General features: G+C 40.0%; 1 protein-coding gene across 1 annotated transcript in view; it reads right to left on the bottom strand.

Moving 5' to 3' along the window:
- The window catches only part of HTR2A (5-hydroxytryptamine receptor 2A), a 91456-nt gene extending 77400 nt beyond the window's left edge, over window positions 1–14056 (bottom strand). The window contains exons 1-3 of the mRNA XM_070407488.1: window positions 13882–14056; window positions 12707–13444; window positions 9775–9975 (exon numbers count right to left, since the gene is read on the bottom strand). Coding sequence (XP_070263589.1) covers window positions 9775–9975; window positions 12707–13118 — 613 coding nt within the window. The 5' untranslated portion in view covers window positions 13119–13444; window positions 13882–14056. The remainder of the gene's footprint in view (window positions 1–9774; window positions 9976–12706; window positions 13445–13881) is intronic.
- Window positions 14057–22350: the final 8294 nt, after the last annotated feature.

The following is a 22350-nucleotide window of genomic DNA, read 5'->3' on the forward strand; positions in this document are numbered from 1 at the left end:
GGTGACTGAAGCTCCCAACTGCTCCTTTTTTTCTTTTTTCTTTTTTTATTCTGGGCCAGCTTTAGCTCTGAGGCCTCGGCTGCTGAAAGTAGGTTTCTGGCCTTTGTTTATTTTCTGTATTTGATACAATGTTGCAGTCCAGCTGGCTGAAGCTTGGCTGACTAAGGCAGGTTTCTGGGGTTTTGTTTAGCTTCTATATTTGCAATATAGTTGCTTAGATTGCAGCTCAGAGGCCGGCAAGTCAGGCAGGGAACGTTGGAGTCTGCCGTCACTGGAGCAAGCAAGCCTCCCTGTTCGCTTCAGTGCATGGCTGCCGGCCGCCATCTTGGCTGGCAGTTAATTTGCATATCGCCCTGATTAGCCAATGGGAAGGATAGCAGATGTATGGCTAATTACCATGTTTCTCTTTTATTAGATAGGATATCTTTACCTGTTAAAAATGGTTGGGAATAAGTAGTGTCCATTGTCTTTTCTCATATGGCGTTAGCAAGGCAAACATCACGAGGGAGGAAGGGTTTGCTTTCTTTATATATTGTAATGAAATCACAGCTATGTATTTCTGATCATGAATATTAGGTTTGTGAGGGGAAAATGAAATCCACAGAGGATCCTAGGATCATTCTTAATCTAATGCTTCAGTCTTTTCTGTCATTACTCCTTTACTCAGAGAAGATCACAAATAGAAAACACAATTGAGTTGTAATTATATTCATTTTCCTCAGAATTAGATGAAAGCCTTGGAAAAAATAAAGTGACCAAGTTAGTAGCAGTAAGCAGTGAAAATAAACAACAAATCTCAAAAATAACTAGTGTAAGGAAACTTGAGTAATCTATGATGTGGTTACCAAGGCTGCCGTTTGTTAGATCCTAACAAATTTTGAAGGTCAGCCATCTACCTCCTCTATGAAGGCTTTTCGCCCACCATGTGCGTGTAACTATTTTTCATCATCATCATATCTGTGACAAAACTTTATGGAAGTACATAAGGGAAAATATAACAATCCTACCATTCTTTTAAATTTCACCCCTTGACAAGTGTGAATTCTTTCAACAATTTCTCGGTGCTAATACATGTTTATCTCCATATTATTACTATTATTATTTTATCAGAATAGGCTCAGATCATGCATAGAATGCCAAAACATGCTTTTTGAACTTAACATCATGGATATTCTTCCACTTGAATATCAAATAATCCCAACTCAATGTTTTTAAATATATATATTTTTTATTGATTTCAGAGAGGAATGGAGAGAGAAAGAGAGAGAGAGAGAGAGAGAGAGAGAGAAACATCAGTGACAAAAGAGAATTATTGACCAGCTGCCCCCTGCACGTCCCACACTGAGGATCGAGCCCACAACCCAAGCATGTGCCTTGACTGGTTCATGTGTCAATGCTCAACCACTGAGCTACACCAGCTGGCCCCAACTCAATATTTTTAACAGCTGCAAAATATTCCATAATTTAAATAAAAACCATAACCCAACCATAATCTAACCATAATCCAACCTGTCCACTTTCCCCAAAATTGCTAATTCCCCAAATTGCAGTATTAAAAAGTTTTGTATGTACTTTTGTTTTTCTGTAGAACTGATTCTCTTATGGGATTGGTAGGTCAAATTTTAATAAATTTTGCTAGATTGTCCAAGTACAAACAATTCATATTACACAAACAGGATAAGAGAGTACATAGGGCACCATATCCCAAACCACACTGGGTATTTTCACTCATTTTAATTTTGCCATGGGTAAAAATGGTATTGCATTATTGTCTTAAATTACATGTCCATAACTGTTTAAAAGGATAAACATTTTTTTCATGAGTTTTATTGTCCATTTCAAGTTATGTCTGTGTGAATTGCCTGTTCATATAGTTTATGTCTTTATTGGAAATATCCTCACCCGATGATATTTTTCCATTGATTTTCAGACAGGGTGGAATGAAAAGAAGTGCGGGGGCGGAGAGGGAGAGAAACATTGATGTGAGAGAGACACATTGATTGGTTGCCTCTCACAAGTGCCCTGACTGGGGCTGGGGATTGAGCCTACAACTGAGACATGTGCCCTTGACCAGAAATCAAACTCACAACCCTTTGGTCCACAAGCGGATGCTCTAACCACTTAGCAAACTGGCCAGGGCTGTCTTCTCCTTTTCTGAAAAATAAATTAAGCCCTGACCAGTTTGGCTCAGTGGATAGAGCGTCGCCCTGCGGGCTGAAGGGTCCTGGGTTCGATTCCGGCCAAAGGCATGTACCTTGGTTGTGGCCACATCCCCAGTCGGGGGTATGCAAGAGGCAGCTGATCGATGTTTCTCTCTCATCGATGTTTCTAACTTTCTATCCCTCCCCCTTCCTCTCTGTGAAAAATCAATAAAATATATTTTTTAAAAAATTAAAATGTATGTTAAGGAGATCAACTGTTGGTCTGTTATTCATATACACTGAAATTTTTTTCTTTTGATTTTGCTTATAATTTATTTTAGCCATATAAAACTTACAATTTCTCATGCAGTCAGTTATATCTTTATGGTTTCTGCATTTTTTTACTTAAATAGATCTAGTGCACCACTAGATTACTATTATTTTTTAAATTTGGTAGGTATTTTTATTAATTTATATTTTTAAATCTTTATTGTTAAGGATATTACAGACGCACTGCCCCCCTCCATTACTTTCTTCCACCTGGTTCCCACCCTACCCCAGGCCTTCAGCAACTATTGTCTGTGTTTGTAAGTAATGCGTAGATGCGTATAAGTTCTTTGGTTAATTTCTTCCTGCCCCCCAAACCCCACTCCCCCTTCCCTCTGAGATTCATCAGTCTGTTCCATATTTCCATGATTCTGGTTCTATTGTATTCATCAGTTTATTTTATTCACTAGATTCCTTGTTTGTTTATTTTTAATTTTTAGATTCAATTGTTGATAGATATGTATTTCTCCCTCCCCCTCTACTTCTTCTTCTTCTTCTTCTTCTTCTTCTTCTTCTTCTTCTTCTTCTTCTTCTTCCTCCTCCTCCCCCTCCTCCTCCTCCTCCTCCTCCTTCTTCTTCTTCTTCTTCTTCTTCTTCTTCTTCTTCTTCTTCTTCTTCCTCCTCCTCCTCCTCCTCCTCCTCCTCCTCCTTCTTCTTCTTCTTCTTCTTCTTCTTCTTCTTCTTCTTCTTCTTCTTCTTCTTTCCTCCTCCTCCTCCTCCTCCTCCTTCTCCTTCTCCTTCTCTTTCTCCTTCTCCGTCTCCGTCTCCTTCTCCGTCTCCTTCTCCTTCTCCTTCTCCTTCTTCTTCTTTCTTCTTCCTCCAGAATAACCACCACCACTTCATATAATACTGGTTTGATGGTGATGAACTCTTTCACCTTTTTCTTATCTGGGAAGCTCTTTATCTGACCTATAATTCTAAATTATAGCTTTGCAAGATAGAGTAATCTTGGTTGTAGGTCCTTGCTATTCATCACTTTGAATATTTCTTACCACTCCCTTCTGGCCTGAAAGCTTCCTGTTTAGAAATCAGCTGGCAGTTATATGGGCACTTCCTTGTAGGTAACTAACTGCTTTTCTCTTGCTGCTTTTAAGATTCTCTCTTTGTCTTTAACCTTTGGCACTTTAATTATGATGTATCTTGGTGTGGGCCTCTTTGGGTTTTTCTTGTTTGAGACTCTCTGTGCTTCCTGAACTTGTATGTTTATTTAAGTCTATTTCTTTCACCAGGTAGGGAAAATATTCTGTCATTATGTCTTCAAATAGGTTTTCTTTTTTTATTTATTTTATTTTATTTATTTTTTTATTTTTTATTTTTTATTGCTTAAAGTATTACAAAGGGTATTACCTATGTCTCCTTTTTCCCCCCGCCCTTGACAATCCCCTGGCCTCCCCTACCCCCCAGTGACAAATAGGTTTTCAATATCTTGCTCTCTTTCTTCTCCTTCTGGCACCCCCATAATGTGAATGTTAGTATGCTTGAAGTTGTCCCAGGGGCTCCTCATACTATCTTCATATTTTTTGATTCTTTATTATTATTATTTTTTGCTCTTTTTACTGGGTATTTTTTGTTTCATCATATTCCAAATTGCTGATTTGATTCTTGGCATCCTCTACTCTACTGTTGAATACTTATAAATTATTATTTATTTCAGTTAGTGTATGCCTAATTTCTGACTCATCCTTTTTCATGTCTTCGATGTTCTCACTAAGCCCCTTGAATCTCTCATTAAGATCCTTGAGCAACCTTATAACCATTGGTTTGAACCCTATATCTAGTAGTTTGTTTGCTTCCTTTTCATTTAGTTCTTTTTCTGGAGTTTTCTTCTGTTATTTCATTTGTGACATGTTTCTTTGTCTCCAAATTTTGGCTGCTTCCCTGTGTTTGTTCCTATGTATTAGGTAGAATTGCTATGTATCCTGAAATTAGTAGAGTGGCCTTGTGTAGAAGGTTTTCTGTAGGACCCAGTGGCTCAGCCTCCCCAGTCACTTGAGCTGGGCACTCTAGGAGGACCCCTGTGTGGGCTGTGTGCACATTATTATTATAGTTGAGCCTTGATTGCTGCTGTGGGCACTGGGAGGAATTGACCTCCAGGCCAATTAGCTGTGAGGACCAGCTGGGAATACAGTGGAAGAGCTTCTGTGCAGGAGAAATTTCTATGCAGCAGGATTTGCTTCAGTGGGCTTTGGTGCTTACTGAGTCTGACTCTTGAGTGTGTCACTTGTGGACATGTAGTGTTGTAATTTGGTATGGACTGAAGCTGTCCACTGGGTGCACTGGCTCTTGGGTCTTCAGGGAGGTGCAAAGTTAGCCACTGCCTCAGGCCACCTAGCAGGAGCTACAAAGTGATCTGAAGATTGCTGCTACTTGTGTTGGGGTTGGAAGTGCCCAGCTGTAAAGCAAGGCATGCTGCTGCAAGAGCCAGTCCTTTGGACTCTTATTGATAGGTATGGGGCAGCTGATGCTTGTTTGAGAGATTTTAGGAAAGTCTGAAATCTGAGGCAGGACAGGCCATTCAAATGGAAAAGCCACTGCAAACAGTTTGCGTTGGGCTACAAATTGGATGGGGCAGGGTCCCAGGGAATCACCAAGGTGGAGTGAACAGGGTGAGCCAGGCTGATGGAAACTCAGATATGGTTTCCAGTTAGCTCTGTGAAGGTGGAGGTCCAGCACAGGAACAATGGCCCCTGTGAGCACCCCTGTCTGGGAGAAAGCCACTCCCGAAGTTCTTGCCCTGATGCCAGACAATCCAGTTCCTCCCCATATGTACCTGAATCCCCCAAAGTTACTACCCCAGTGCTTTAGCTCAGAGGGAGCTAGTCTGTGTAAGTGCATGCCCCTGCCCTTTAAGAGGAACTTCTGGGACTCCAGCAGTCTGTGACACTCAGCCACAATTGCCACTGGTTTTTACAGCCTGAAGTTATGGGGACTTCTCCTCCCAGTACTGGCAGCCTGTGCTGAGTGGTCTGGTGTGGGGCTGGGACCCCTTGCTCCTCATGGGAGGCCTCTACAAGTGGGTGTCTGGACCAGCCCATTCTGTGCCTCCTACCAGTGTTGATGTGATTTCTTCTTTACTTCTCTAGTTGTAGGACTTCCATTCAGCCAGATCTCAGGTGGTTTTGCATGATGGCTATTATGTATTTTAATTATAATTTTGATGTGGTTATGGAAGGGAGTGAGTGCCTTGTTTATCTAAACTGCCATCTTGGTTCTCTCTTCCTATTTTTTTAAAATTTTTTAATTGAATTAATGGAGTGACATCCTATATAATAAAAGCATAATATACTAAGTGTCCAGTTGTCCATTCAACCAATCAAAGTGTGATATGCTAAAGCCACTCAACTGCTTGCTATGATGTGCACTGACCACCAGGGGGTATACAGTCGACCGGTCGACCAGTTGCTATGGCATGCATTGACCACCAGGGGGCAGACGCTTTGACCTGTATGTTAGCTTGCTGTTGGGGTCCAGCCGATTGGGACTGAGTGAGATGGATCGGACATGCCCTGGACCCCTCCTGTGGTCCCTCCATGACTGACCAACATCCCACGTTCCTCCCTGGCCCCAATTATGCACCAGTGGGGTCCCTCAGCCTGGCCTGGCCCTCTCGCAATCCAGGACCCCTCAGGGGATGTCAGAGAGCCGGTTTCAGGCCCATCCTGCAGGCCAGGCGAGGGACCCTACTGGTGCACGAATTTGTGCACTGGGCCTCTAGTTGATTAATAGAATTATATAGGTGTATAATTCTTTATAATACATCATCTGTACATTGTATTTTATACTTGCTACCCCAAGTGAAGTCTCTTTCCATCACCATTTAATCCCCTTCACCTTCTTATACCTTCCCCACCCCCTTCCCCTCTGGTAATCACCATACTATTGTCTGTGTCTATGAGTTTTTTATTTTGTTTTGTTTTTTAATCCTCATTTGAGGATATTTTTTCTATTGATTTTTAGAGAGAGTGGAAGGAAGGGTGAGAGACAGAGAGAGAGAGAAGCATTGATGTGAGAGAGAGACATCAATTGTTTGCCTCTCACATGTGCCCAGACTGGGACCAAGATGGAGCATTTAGCCCAAGTACATGCCCTTGACTGGAATTGAACCTGCAACCCTTCAGTCCATGGGCTGATGCTCCAACTGCTGAGCCAAAGTGGGCAAGTTTTTTTTCTTAATCCCTTCACCTTTGCACCCAGCCCTCCAACCCCTCCCCAGATTTCAATCTGTTCTCTTTAGCACCACTGAATTATTTTAAAATTATGTAAAAAGTCTAAAACCTATGAATTGGGACTCATGATGAATAAGGAATAAAACAATTTAGTAGGATTATTATTTATCTTAGATATATTAATAGAAATCAGTATAATAATGACTATTTGGGATGGAAAGGAAAAAGCCAAGTAGAAATTTAAACTAACTGGGATGGGGTGAAGGCAATGAAGAAGATATTGTGCAAGTCAGCAAACCTGAAATGGGGGCAAATGGATAAACTAATACAAAGAGAAATATATGCTAAATAGAAAATAAGATGGTCTGAATAAAACACTATGCCCATTGTCATAATAATGTACATAGGCTGAGTTTCATTATCAAAAGGCAGTCATTGCCAGATTTTGTTTAAAAATGTCCATCTGTAAGTTAACTGTGAAAATATACATTAAAACAAAGGAACTAAGATAGTAAAGATGAGGTGATGAGAAAAGATACACTGGAGAGATTCAAAGAATGAGGAGGAGATATGATAATATGAGTATCAAATAAAGTAGAATTCAGGGCCCAAAACTGTTTTGGGGGATTAGGGCTAACAAAGCAGTTGGGATCTTAGGAGTGAAGATTCTGGAGTGAAGGAAAGAGTGAAATAGTACAGTAATAGTGTGAGCTGCCTTTCCTTCAAGGTATTTACTACTTTGTTACAGGGACAAACTGAGAGGACGAGTAGCTCAAGATTTAGCAGCAACTTACAGTGTTGAAGAAACAAACTTGGAGTTCAGAGCTCTTCAAAATGGAGAAAATTGAGGTTTTCATCTGAGGTCATGAAGAGAATATACCCTAGTTATAAGGGTAAACTGCAAACAGACCAATGTTTACAAAACCCAGCCTAAAAGAAACTCAGTCCCTGACTGAATTGAGGGTACCAATTCTAACTACCTGCTAAAGCTAAAGGACTACTCTCTCAAGAAAGAGAACATCAAAAGAGTATCCACAATTTTTTTACAAAGTGTTCAATACTCAATTTAAAAAAAATTATCAGGCATACTAACTGACAGAACCAAGAGGAAAATGACCCTAGAGAATAGCAATCTTCAGGTTACTCAGATATCCAAATAACAGTGATTAATATTTAAGAAAATAGATGAAAACATAAAGAATTATTCCAGAGAACTGGAATAAAAGGCTAATATGCAAATAGACCAATCAGCAGAACGGTCTATTTGCATATTAGCCTTTTATTATATAGGAATGACCAGTGGCTATGACATGCACTGACCACCAGGGGGCAGACGCTCAATGCAGGAGCTGCCCCCTGGTGGTCAGTGCACTCCCACATGGGCAGCACTGCTCAGCCAAAAGCCCTGAGCCGGTCTCGCGGCTGGTGAGTGCAGCAGCAGTGGCGGGAGCCTCTCCTGCCTCCGTGGCAGCACTAGGACATCCCCTGAGGACTCCTGGACTGCGAGAGGGTGCAGGCGGGGCTGAGGGATCCCCCCTCGCCGAGTGCACAACTGTTGTGCACTGGGCCTATAGCCTATAAAAATAACTGGGAATTCTAAAACTAATTGCAACTTCCTCTTTGATGGTCTGTCTCAGTGGTCCTCAACCCTGGTTGTACCTTAGAATCACCAGGTTCTACTATGGACCCATTATGCTCCCCAGGGGTTCTTATGTGCAGCTAGGATTGAGTACCACTCCTACTAGAATGAGTCCAAGATTGCACAGGCCCAGAAACCACAAAAAGTTTTTGGCAGCAAGAACTAGTTCCTCAGTAAGGAGAGACATTCATCAGTAAAAGCAGGGCTTGGTGCTGGAAGTTTAGCCCTGCTGCTCCTTGCAAGCCACAAAACCACTCTCCATTTAGGTTCCATAATCTATCAAAAATGTACAGCAAAATCTTTGATTTTGTCTCCTTCAGATCATAATGTGAAGTTTAAAATGGAGAAGAGATAAGACTTTTTCAAATTTTGAAAATCATACCAATGTAATTTGTGAGTATTCTCATCATGATAAAGAAAAAAAAAAACCTTTGCCCTGTTAAGGTAGGCTTTGCACAAGTCATTTCATTTTTTGCACTCCAATTTTCTCACCTGTAGAGTGGAGCTCCTACTCTGCAGATTATACCTTAAGTAGCAAGGCAAACAACAGGAACTGAAACACAAGGTATTATATTGTTTGCTTATTATACATTTGCATTTTTTATTATAAGGCGGTGGATAGACTCATGCTAGTCCTTGATGTCAAGCCTGCCACCATATGCCATGTCTCTCATGTTAGTAGATACCGACACCCAGGTGGCATAGCAGGTACGGCATTTCTGCCTGCAAAGCTTTGTGACTTCAAAACAAATCCCGGGGAATTTTTGGTTACTGACTAAGGCTGTTGAAATGACAAGTGCAATTGGCTTAGCTGCCTGGGAGCTGCCCCTTTAGCTTCCATTACCTGAGCTTTCAAGATTGTTAGGTGTGTGACCGATCAATGCTGGCTATAGGTGAATATGTGTAATCAACCTCAGTGAAGCAGGTTGAAATCCTCTAGTGTGAGGTGTCATAAAAGGAGGAAGGTGTTGCAAAGGCGGTAGGCAGGCTAAAATGCCTGCCCCATGAGCAAGTTCTGCCACCTTCTTTTGTTCTCACCTTCTCCCTCTGAGTTCAGTACCAGGCACCTTTCCTAGCTCCCCCTCCGAAGTTGTGTATTCTCCAGTTTGGAGCTCTGTATTTTTATACTGACCACAAGTCCAGTGATTATAAATGTTAAAGTCTCTGGGAAACTCAAGAGTTACCATAGTGAATTTGGAAGCATGAGATGGGGAATATGTTTTGGAAGGTGGCTAGTCACAGTTATTCCTAATTTGGACTCTATTGGTATATACATTCTTACCTGTGCAAAGCAATATAAAATTTATGTTGTCAACCAGTGATGTGAATGGGTTTTTTCTTTCCTATAGCAAATCTGATCATTACTATGTTGCATCACACCTTGCAACAAACAAAATAATAGATTCATGATGTTTTGTTTCATTGCAACAAAACAGAACACGTGTCCTTGGAATGTATGAACTGTCATTTCAAATGAGACTGAAACATTGTTCTCACTTACCTACTGATATAGTCCAAACAGCAATTATTTTCAGAAATGCCTTCGTTCTGGAATTGAAGCGGCTATGATGGATGGGGTTCTGGATGGCTACGTAGCGGTCCAGCGAGATGGCACAGAGGTGCATGATGGAGGCCGTGGAGAAGAGCACATCCAGGTAAATCCAGATTGCACAGAGCTTGCTAGGCAGAGGCCACTGGTAACCTAGGATGCAGAAGCTTAGTGTCAGTAAGCGGCCTTATGCTGCCTCTGGCTTGTGGATTCTCTCCTACTGCAACAGTTTCCATCCTGGGGAAAGGCACAAGAGGCAGCAAAGGGCAACATAAGATATTTTCAATATTTCAAGAAAGCCTAACAACAACTGTGGTTAACTACAATACAATTTCACTGGCTGATGAACACAGGTTTGAACATTTCTTTTGGCTGGAACTGTCAGGTTGTTGGGGTAAACAGGTTCTCTTTAGTGTTTCTTTCACTCTGCTCTGCCTAACAAAACATATCTTTTTGGTTTGTTTTCAAATTACTTAGGTCCTGAGTTATGACATATTTTGGGCTCCTCTACGAAGCACCTCACAGTATACAGTCCTTACTTATTCACACATCTTTCACACATTTCCTATTCCCTGTGGCTAGGCCCATCCCTTCGTCATTATTATAATTGCTCAGTCTTACCCCGTGATGGCATTTAGTAAGCCCTCAATAAATGCTATTGGCGTGAAGGAATAAATGACTAAAAATCCAGAATGAGAATAAGTCTTTACTTTTAAAAATGAAGCATAATTACCTAATAATGCTTTAGGGTTTAAACTCAAATTTGGGGCTTATAGAGGTGAGGATGAAGACAATGGTGAAGAAAAGCATGGTGTTTCTGTCCTGAGAATTGTTTCAGGGGTGCTGATGCTGCTGGTCCAGGGACCCCACTTTGCCAACCAATGTTTAGGGCAGTGGTTCTCATTCCTGGCCGTACACTAGAGTCGGCTGAAGCACTTTAGAGAAGTCCTGATGTCTAGGAGGGTGGGTCCCAAACACTGTTCTAAAGCTCTCCAGATGATTCCACTGGGAGGACCCCTGAAGGAAGTCACCAGCTGTATTAGAGAGATAGGATATGCTTTATGGACATAAGCAAAGTGTCCTATATTTTTAAAGAAATTTTTTGAGGGGGACCAAATGGTTATATAAACCTAATTAATTTTGATAACAGTATAAGCAATGGTGTTAGATCTGTGTGCATGTGAGAAGGAAAATTATAAAGACCACCTTTTCTTTACAATATTCCAGACCCACAAAGCTGAACAAACTCTCCATTTCAAACATACTTTCTCTACCAAAATGCCACCACAGGTATTCAGAAAAGGATATAAGCCTAATTTAGTGCCTTTCACACGGATTATTTGCAAAGAGTTTCAACAAAGACTAGAGCCTTTTCCTTAGCAGCGCCTGGGGGAAGGCATGCTCTGCCTGCTCGGAACTGATGTTGGCTCTTAAAGAAGTGTTCTCTGCTAGGAGGCAGCCCCAGCCTTAGGCCGGTTTCCGCAGTAGGGATAAGGAGGGGGCATTTCCTCCCCCTGCGGAGTTCGTGAGGACAGACCAGGGAGGAGCTCAACTCGGGGCGGGAAATGGCTACACGCTGAGCGGCTGTCGCTAGGGGGCGCACTTGCAACTCAGAGCCTGAGACGCCCAGCAGGTCCCAGCATCCTAAGGTGGCTGGCTGGTGCCTCCTCTCCCCCCTCAACCCCCCACCCCTCCTCGGGGTCATTCTCACCCTGCCTCTGCGGTGGTTTTGGTTCCCGGACTGGTCGGCCCTGTGGATAGTCACCCATTACTGGAGTTTGCCTTTGAGCAGGGTGGGGTTTTAGGAAGCAAGGACCTCTCCAGTATATCTGGGAAATGACAGGCGAATTTAATGAAATGATCTGGTGGTGACGTTCGAGTGGTCAAGTAGGCTGTTTTGTAATGAGCATTACCCACCATGTGCAAACCTGAGCCTGCTCTCCTTTGCTCACCTCCCTCCTTCCCACTCCTCAGGATTGGACTGATATATTTTAGCCCTAAGACTTGGCCAGAAAATACCCTCTTAAAGACAGCACTCAACTTGTTTCTAGCTCTGGATGACTGCTGATGTGCCTGTGTCAGCAGTCTTAATTCATTCTCTCTCTCTCTCTCTCTCTCTCTCTCTCTCCCTCTCTCTCTTCAAAATCTGGCTGCATTATTTACAATTTGGAAAGAACATCACATTCTACCCCCAGCTAAAGCCGCCCCAGTGTTTGCTGACTTGCTGAGAGGTTTGACTCTTTCAAACTCTGTTGAGAAGAAAGCAAGATTAACCTCTTTCCATTTGTTTTCCACCCTCCTCCACACCAGATTGGAGGAGTTTCTGCATATGCATTTTTAAAGGCACCCTTCCAAATTAGCTTCCCTGGGCAGGGAACAATGAAAATTGGAGTAATTCATTTATTCTAATGGAGACTCTGCATATTTTGACATTAAACCCCACTGCACCATTAATGTTCTCTCTGCAAATGTTCCCAGGTAATTGGGAAGGTTTTACCACTCCATTAGAGGTGCTGGAAACTATGACAAAGATAGAACTGTCCTGTTTTAAAAGCTGGAATATTTGGGAATATAAAGGAGTGAAAATCAAGTAGATTCAGAATGACAGGTAAGTTATTGCTTTATGACTGTATTGGGGCATTTATAATAATTTCTACATAAAATGTATGAGTTTCAAAGCACAGAACTCTTTAAGGATCACAGATAATAGATTGTCTGATTTTTAAAAATATGTAAACCCCATTTAAGAGTAAAGTTTAAGTAACTTGTTTATTAACAAAGCCTCGTGTTTATTTTGTCCCTTGAGTCCTGGCTCATCTGCTAATGACATGCACATGCTCTTTATTACTAGTGTGGGTACAACTGGGAAACCAACGCCACTCACCATAGAGGATGGTTAACATGGACACGGGCATGACAAGGAAACCCAACAGCATATCAGCTATGGCAAGTGACATCAGGAAATAGTTGGTGGCATTCTGCAGCTTTTTCTCTAGGGACACTGCCATGATGACGAGTATGTTTCCAGCAATAGTTAGAATAATCACTACAGCTGTCAACAAAGCAGACCAGTTTTTTTCCTGGAGATGAAGTAAGGAGAAGCATGGTGGTGAGAGACAGCCCTCACAGGAAAGGTTGGTTCGATTTTCTGAGTCCACTGTCCAATTAAATGCATCTGAAGTGTTAGCTTCTCCAGAGTTAAAGTCATTATTGTAGAGCCTTGTGCCATCATTTCGTTGCATTAAGGAGTTTGTACTTGAGCTCAAAGAAGTGTTTTCTTCACAAAGAACATCCATTTCTAAGCTGGAACTTGTAGTAGATGAAGTGTAGAAAAATTAACAAGTTATATGTTCTGCTCACCATCCATTTTTGTGTCCCCACACTCTGTCACATTGATGCTGGTGTACATTCTGGGCTCCTTGGTTGGCTTTTTTCCTGCCATTATTGCAACAGTAGTTAAAGAACGGCAGTAGCTCTTTCTTTATATTCCCTTCCTTCACAATTTTAGTAGAGTCCTCTGTTTGGTTTCATTTTTTTCCTCCAAAGCAAGGTCAAAAAGGCAGAATGAACTTTAAACATAGAGGTTGCAGAGTTTTGAGCATTCGGGGAGAAAAATGTGGTCCTGGCCAAAAAAGAAAAGTTTTGTAACTACCAGGAATCTCGCTGATCTCTCTCTCATTCTGTTGGTTATGCTGATCACACTAGGTTAGCCACAGCAGTGTTAAAACAGCATGCAAGCCAAAACAGCAGGTTGCATGCCTTCTACGTTCAGAAAGTCAATTAAAAAAACATCTAGTGTTAATCCCATAGTAATTGAATGTGCTTTGGATTATAGTTTTCATTCAGTCTTAGGCTGAATTGCCAAAGCTGCTTTCGGAAATTTAGCTTATATTATGCTGCTTAGTTAATAAAAGAAAAAAAAAGTCTTAAGCAAAGATTAACAACTTTTCACATTAGAAATTCTCATTGTGAGATGATTACATTTTAGCTAAGCATAATTTCATGCCCAAAAGAAAATTACACAGCAATAGCATATAGTATGAGAATATGAGAACTTACATTTGTCTTCAGAGTCCACACATCAGACACACTGCTGTTCTGCATCTCTCATAATCATCACACTGGTAGAGAGTCCCTTGAGCTTCCACCAGCATAATATGATAGTAATTTGATTTCTGTTTTGCCGATTTAAAAAACTGCATCTAAGGGTCGAACCAGTTCCAGCACTGCGAGGTCCCTGTTGGCTTCCTCTGTCCTCGCTTGGCAGGGTCACTCCCTCCCCAGGCAGCTTGCCTCAGCGAGGCACACATTTAGAAATCATTCACAAGCTCCTCTCGAAGTCACACAAAAGAAATCCACAGCAAAGTAGGAAGAGCTGCCTGCACTGAGGGACACGTGGTTTCCACGGGAATGGACTAGCTAGCTCTCTGGCTGTCTCCTCCATGTCGTCAGACCTCCCTCTGTCTGTGTGTCATAAACTGCAAGGTAGCAGCAGCCAGGAGGGCGGACCAAACAGGCTGTTTTTCTCTTTGCGCTATATGTTAACACTGGGAAGTTTTCCTTTGCTTTAAAAAGAGAGAAACTGAAGAAATGGCCTTTTGTACAGATTGCTCAGGCAGGTAAGCTGCACTGGGATATTTATTAGGGTGTCAGGGTGAGGAGAGAACATAAACAAGGCTAGAAAATGGTGTATTCTGGGAAAGTGTTCCCTGTAAGCAAGGCACTTCCATTCAAAACCTACAGTGCCAGTGCCTGAAGTGAATTACTCACACTGGTGACTTGAGCTCCTAATAGTCAAGCAGATCTTGGCAGAAAACTCGGAAACTGTTAGTACTATTTTAATTTATTATTAAATACATACACCATTTAACTAGATTAATTTTACACCTAGAAATATACCACCTAGAAACAACTCAAAGCTTGAAAGAGAATAATTTTCTTGTTCAGAAATAACACTAAAGACAGCCGTTTTAATTGGTTTTTAAATAAGGTAGATATATGTATGCATGGATGAGTATACACACACAGGCACATACACACACAAACACACACACACATACAAGAGCATATTAAAGATTGTGAAGAAATTTGTTTATATTTATCTTTCCCACTCCCCTGCCTTCCACAGAACACTCATTGAAGGAAACTTTTGTTTGTTTAATGAATATAAAATTTAACTCAATTTAAAATGTAAATATTATAAGTATTGAGTTTGAATTTTGAAAAATATACACTTGTAAAACCATTACCCAAACCATTCCCTCAAGCCCCCTTTTGATCTTCACTTAAATGGAAACATGTAGTATAAGCTCCTTTTGTGTCTGGCTACTTTTGTTCAGCAGCATTCATTATGCTGAGATTCATTCTGTCGCTGTGAGTAACTGGTTTTTTAATGAATTGTAGTCTGAGAAACTATTAAGTGACCTGGATTTTTGGAAAATCAATCATTTATTTATTTTTTTATTGTTCAAAAAACATAGACTGGATCCTTGTTTTGTCTGTCCTTTTTTGGCTTCTTAACTTTTCTTTTTTAAGAAAATATTTTTATTGTTTCAGAGAGGAAAGGAAAGGTAGAAAGAGAAAGAAACATCAATGATGAGAGAGAATCATTGATCAGCTGCCTCCTGCATGCCCCCTACTGGGGATTGAGCCCGCAATCCAGGCATGTACCCTGCCTGGACTCAAACTGAGATCTCCTGGTTCATAGGTTGATGCTCAACCACTGAGCCACACCAGCTGGGCAACTTTTCTTTTTTTAATTATCAAATCTATTGGGGTGGCATTCGTTAATAATTCAGATTTCAGATGTGGGTTTCTATGTTACAAGATCTGTGTATTGCACTGTGTGCCCACCACCCAAAGTCAAACCTTAACTTTTTAAGACAGAGCAAACCTTAATGTTCACTTAATTGATTGGTTTTGCTCTGAATTGGCAGCATCAAAGTCTTTTACTCCATGTTCTTTCTTAAAAATATGTCCCTGAGCTTTCTGCTACCCAAATCTTACTGATGGTTTGAGAATGAGAACAGACTTTCACAGAAAATTTTCTGAATGATATGTAATCCATCACTTTCTTTGGATGCTCCAATTCTCAGGTCTGGAACAACCCACTGACCTTGGAAAACAATGTCTTGAATTGCCTTCTGTTATGCCATTGGCTGTCAAAAGAAACAGCTCCTTGAAATTAGCTAATGATTCTTATCTGCCATTCAATTTTCTCACACTTGTGCTTCATGTAACAATACTCATAAATTTAAAGATAAGTATTGAATGCTGTGTCAAGGACTATTTATTTATTTATTAAAATTTATCTTTATTGTTGAAAGTATTACAGATATTCCCTTTCTCCCCTTCACCGCACTATTGACTGTGTTCATGGATTATGCATATATGGGTATAAATTCTTTGATTAATCTCTTTTAATTACTAACTATGAAGATAGACAAGGTTCCTGCCTTAAATAAGTTACTTAAAAATGGTGGTAATAAACATGACTATTAGGGAAGAGGTATAAACTTAGTAGTCAATGGCATGTTAATGGTATTTAGAGATAGAGAAGGGAAGAGTTCTGAGGCATGAGCCCGGGGTTACTCCAGTATTTTGAGGTCAGGAAGGTGTGGAGGAATCAGTCAAGCAGATTGAGAAGGAGCACCCAGTGGGCACAGAGGGATGCAAACAGTGGTATTCCAGAAGTCAGGTGAAGAAAGACTTCAAAAGAGGGAGACTGCTAAACTAGGTCAAATGTTCCTGATTGAAGAAAAAGCCCAACTAAGCGAGAAATAAAGATAAGAGGCAAAGAGGTGTTTTGTGTGTTTTTTTTAATAAGATAAACTATAACATGCTTTTGTGATAATGGGAATGATCCAGTAGAAAGAGGAAAATTGACAATATAATAAAGGCAGGAATGAAAATAAAGAAATTGGTTAATAGATATCACAATTGCTCAAATAAGAGGTGATGAGAGATCAGACAAGGGCTATGATAGTGGAAATGGAGAGAAGTTCACAGATGTATTTTAGAAATAAAAGTACCAAGACTTGCTGATTTATTGGGAGTGGGGTAATAGGAATAGAAGGTTGGTTGGTGAGGGAATAAAGAAAAGAATCTAAGATCAAGAATCACCTTTAGGTTTTTGGATTGAACAACTGGGCAGATCATAATGTAATTCATAGAAATAGAGGAAGACTGAACAGTTGGGTCTCCGGGGGCAAAATCAATAATTCTGTCATGGATATTCTAATTTTACTATTTTAGTTAGAATTAAGTTTAGCTGAATGCATCAACAATTCCACGATAACAGAGTATTAAACAACAGAGAACATTTTTCCTTTCTCAATAAAGTCTGCAGGTCCAGAGCTGACATGAGACTTTCATGATCATCAGGAACTTAGGCTCTTTCTATCTAGTTACTCTGCTATCCTTATTGTGAAACTTTGTGGTGTTAGATGGATGCTTGACCTGAAGATATCTTGTTCATATCCCAGCCAGCATAAAGGAGAAAGATGAAGTTTTCCCCAGTTCCCTCCAGTGTCACACATGACAGTTTTGCATATTCCTGTGGGCCAAACTTGGATACATGGTCACTCAAGCTGCAAAGGAAGGGGAAGAAACTTTATTCCATCTGCCTGTGCATTCAGCTGTAGATCAGGGATTCTATTACTAAGTAAGAAAGGGAGAATGGGAATTGGGAGGCAATTAGGAGACTCTCACATAGACATCCAAGAGAAATTATATAAAGGCAGTTCGATCAGGAACTACAGAATCAGTTACAGCAAGGGGTATACATTTTGGAGTCATCAACCTTTATAGATAGTATTTAAAATTGTGTGCTTTAGTTTTCTGGTCCTGTCATAAGAAGTTACTATAAACTTAGTGGCTTAAAACAACAAATATTTATTATCTTACAGATTTGTTTCTTATAAATCTGACATAGGCCAAGATCAAAGTGTTGGCAAGGCTATGTTCCTGTTGGAGAAGCTTAGACCTAATTTTCTTTCTGTTTCTAAACATCAACTGTATTCCTTAGCCTGTGGCCCCTTCCTTCATCTTCAAAGTCATAAACTATAAGTTGAGTTCTTCTCATACTGCCATCTGTCTGTGAGAAAGGTTCTCAACTTTTAAGAACTTATGTGATTATATTGGGCTCACCTAGAAAATCCAGGCTGATCTCCATCTCAGGTCCTTAATCTTAGTCACATCTGTAATGTCTTGCTTATCATTTAAGGTAACATATTTACAGGTTTAAGACATGGGCATCTTGGGGGGTCATTAGTCTACCAATTCATAGTACTTTAAAAAGCAAAGGGTATAATAGAGGAGAACAGAGGACCTGGGCCTAGTATGTCAACATTTATATTTTAAATTTAAAAGGTTTGAAATAAGTGAGACACTCGTAAAAAATTCCTTTGAGAAGTGGTCAGACAACTTTTATTTGAGAGTTTGATTTCATAAAATCCAACAGAGAAAAGTATTTCAAGAAAGAGGCTAACTGAGAATTTCACTAATTATGAAATATCTATTAAAATGAAGGTACAGAAAAGTCTATTGGATTTGGTAACTTGGATTTGTTGGTTACCTTGACTAGAGCAGTTTCACTGAAAGTGTTAACATGTATAAGAGCAACATGATGGCGGTAGGGGAAGAGTTCTGATAATGTAAGGTGGAAGAATATGAATTATAGTGTACCTAAGTGATAAGTGCTATTGAGAACAATAAAGCATGGAAAGGGGGTAGGGATGGGAGTGGATTTGTAAGATTAGATAGTCAGGAAAGACTTCATGGGAAGGTAGTATTTGATCAATGGTTTGAGGTAGGAGAAGTAATGATCCATGTAAATATATGGAGGTGGGGAAATACTGTTCTAGACAGAGAAGATTGTGAGTTTTCTCTATAATGCAAAGGCCTTGAGGTAGGGGTATGAGTGGGGTATTTGAGAAACAACAAGGAGGTCAGTGTGGCTGGAGCAGCATGATTAAGATTGGGGAAACCAGACTGTTGATGGCCTTACATAGACCATAGGAAGGATTTGGCATTTACTCTAAGTCAAATGGGAAGCCATTTCATGATTTGGATAGAAGTGTGCCATGCTTTGATATATATTAAATAGATCATGCTGGCTGTTTTACTGAGAACAGAATAGGATGAGGGTTAAGTAGGGGATAGTATGGAAATAGGACCTAAGTTTCAAGTGAGAGATAATGATGGCTTAGAATAGGGTAGTGGCAATGGGTTTGTGAGAAATGGTCAGATTCTATGTATATTTTGAAAGTAGAGCCAATAGAACTTGCTGATAGGTAGGGAAAGGATGTGGCATGTGAGAAAGAGATGACAAGGATGACTGAGGTTTTAGATCTCTGCAACTAGAAAGATGGTGCTCTTAACTGAAGTGGGGAGGGCTACAAGAAGAGCAAGTTTTGGATGAATATCAGATCAGTTTTGGGCATGTTAATCTTGAGTTGCTTTATGACAAATGAGTAACTATGTCTATAAGATAATTGCATATAAAGGTCTGGAGAAAAATGGAGAGGTTCAGGCTGCAGATATAAATTAGGATATTGACAGTATATAGAAAGTATTGAAAGCCATGAAATAGGATGAGATTTTCCAAGTATCTGAGGAGGAAATGAGGCATCCAAGGACTGAATCCAGTAGATACCATAACACTTACAGGCAAGGAAGATGAGGAAGAACCAGCAAAGGAGTGGGGTGGGGTGGTGAGAATAAAGAAAAAGCAGAGAGTTTGATAACCTGGAAGCCAGGAGGATAAAATAATTCAAGGAAGAGAGTAAATGAAATACCATGAAGCTTTTAAGGATTGTATACTTGAAGAGTGTTTCATTATGTGGGAAATTACTCACAAGTTGTTAAGAAAAGCAGGAAAAAAATATCTTTAATAGTGTATGATTCAACTTAAAAAACCGATATATGTGTTCCTAAACTCAAAGAAAATGCATTAAAAGTTTTACAGCAATCATTTGGGCCAAGGAGTCCTTGGTCATTTTTTTCTTATGTTTTGGATTTTATAAATTTTCTGAAACATGTATGTGTTATATTTATAAACATAGAATATTATTATTTTAAAATATTTAAAATAATTAAAGGAAGCAAGCCAGGGATGATCTTACGTTCTAATCATGATCAGGATATTTTAGTTTCAAGGTGAGATTTTTAAAAATAGCTTGTTCTCCAGTATAAATGAACAAGCAAAACAAAATCAAATTCATATATACAGAGAACAGACTTATGGTTGCCAGATGGGCGGGGGGTTGGAAGACTGGCTGACAAAGGTGAAGGACTTGAGAAGTACAGATTGGTAGTTACAAAATAGTCATGAGGATGTAAAGTACAGCATAGGAAATATAGTCAATCTATAATAATAAAAATGTAATATGCTAATTAGACTGGACATTCTTCTGGACGAAGCCGGGCCTGCAAGGGCCGAGGCAAGCTGCCACTGTGGCAAGGGCGGAGCCCCTTGCACAAATTTCATGCATCGGGCCTCTAGTAATATAATAAGTATGTATGGTGCCAGTGGTTACTGGAAATATTGGGGGTGGGGAATACTTTGTAAAGTATATGATTATCTAACACTATGCTGTACACCAATATTAACATAAAATAATATTGAATGCAAATAGTAATTGAAAAAATAAAAAAGGAAACAAAAAATAAATAATATGGTCAAAATATATAGCTTGTTCTATTTAGGCATAGCAGCTGTATTATTCGGGATTATTACTAGCAAATGACAGAAATCCAAGTCAAAGAAGCATCAAAGGAAATTCTCATGTAATTGACAAGTCCATGAATGGATCTGGTATTTCAGGTATGGCTGGATCTAGTGGCTAAAAAGATGCAGACTATAATTCTATCTTTGGAACCTTTCTTTTTGGTTGCCTGATTCTCTTCTTCAGATAGCTTCCCTCATGTAGCAGGGAAAGATGGCTGTTGGCTGTTTCAATTTTCCATAACTGCAGTTTTTAAAACAGGATTTAACTTTATGATAGTCCTTTATCACATGCAGGGAAGACCCTCATTGGACCTATGTGGGCCACATGCCCATCTCTGAACCAGTTACAGTGGATAGGGGGATGTACTCAAATTGGCCAGTCTGGGTCCTGCCACCTGCCCATCCCTGTGGGGAAAGGTCAGGACAATGTGACTGACTACTTCATTGGGACTACATAAAATGGACCCCTTTCCCAAATAAAGATTTTGGTCCAGACTGTTAAAATGATGTATATCTAGTCTATTCGTGAAAAGTAGTTCTTGGCTTATATATTTTGATGTGTCAGATTGGCTCTGGCACCTGAGTCATACTTGGGTGCTTCAAGAGACATGACATTTATTTCAGAGGCTACTTGGTACATTCTTACTCTGGAGGTAGATAGTACTACAATAAATCAGTGACCTAAAAGTGTGTGTTTCCTGAAATATCTAATTTACTACCAGGCATAATCTCAGTTTGGGAGAAATGAATATCTTATTACTTAGATTCTCTTTATAAAGAAATATGGAAACCCCTTTTTTATAAGAAAAACACAGAACTATTTGAGGAAAAATATTTTTGCTAGTCCCACAGAATGACCCTCATAAAATTTTGCAAAGATATTTGAGCAGGATACAACTTTTGTTCTAGTACCAACTGTGAGTCCGGCCACCCTGTTAGGTGTCTGTGGCATGTGCTGAAGGAATAGTCCAGGCAAATTTACTTCTTATTCCTAACTAGTGCATGCAGTGAACCAGTCTGGACTATGTGGGTTGTGAGGGTTCTCTTTGATCAAAGCCATGCCTAGCAGCCTATTGGACCCCTCCTTTGTGCCCAATTCTGGTTCCCACTTAACACTGTGGGGACAGTGAGAGCTGAGGAGACTGATAGTTGAGGTACTCTGCAAGAGAGAGAAAACATTTGGGCCAATTTTACCAAGCTAGCACTATGAGAAAAGCAGCATATGGGTGGAAATACATACAGTTGAAAAGCAAAAAATGAGACCTTACTGCTCAGAGGATATACTTTTACCTTTTTTATTCTTTCAAAGATGGCTATATCTTTAGAAATGTGGCCTCATTGTGTCCTTGGTCTTGACCCATATTGGAGCTCCCCCTCCTTTGTAGAGTGGCCACGAAAGAGAAAGGAAGTCCTGACTTTTGACAGGATAGAAAAGGTAAACCATAAACTTGGTTTCTCTTTATTCCAATGGGTTAAATAGACATAGCTCATTCAATATGAATATGAAGTGCTGACTTCCGTAAGAATAGAACAGTATATCAGAAAAGTTAAGTTTCCATCATCATGAGGCCACTTTTAAAATCCAAATTATCGTTCCTTCAGTCCACCCAGTATTGATACTTTAGGCAGTTAAACCCTCAGGGCCTGTTTAAAATATCTCAAATGGGGTCCCAGAAACTACTGAAAAAGAATAAGAACATTACTTCAATTTCATTTCTCCTGAAGCCACACTATACATTGAGATAAAATTATTTTCTGCTTTAATGTCCACCTGAAATTATGCTCACCCATATTCTCCA

Source organism: Myotis yumanensis, unplaced genomic scaffold (assembly GCF_028538775.1).
Source record: "Myotis yumanensis isolate MYYU_CA2020_CCGP unplaced genomic scaffold, mMyoYum1.0.hap1 SCAF_3, whole genome shotgun sequence".
Classification (NCBI taxonomy): domain Eukaryota; kingdom Metazoa; phylum Chordata; class Mammalia; order Chiroptera; family Vespertilionidae; genus Myotis; species Myotis yumanensis.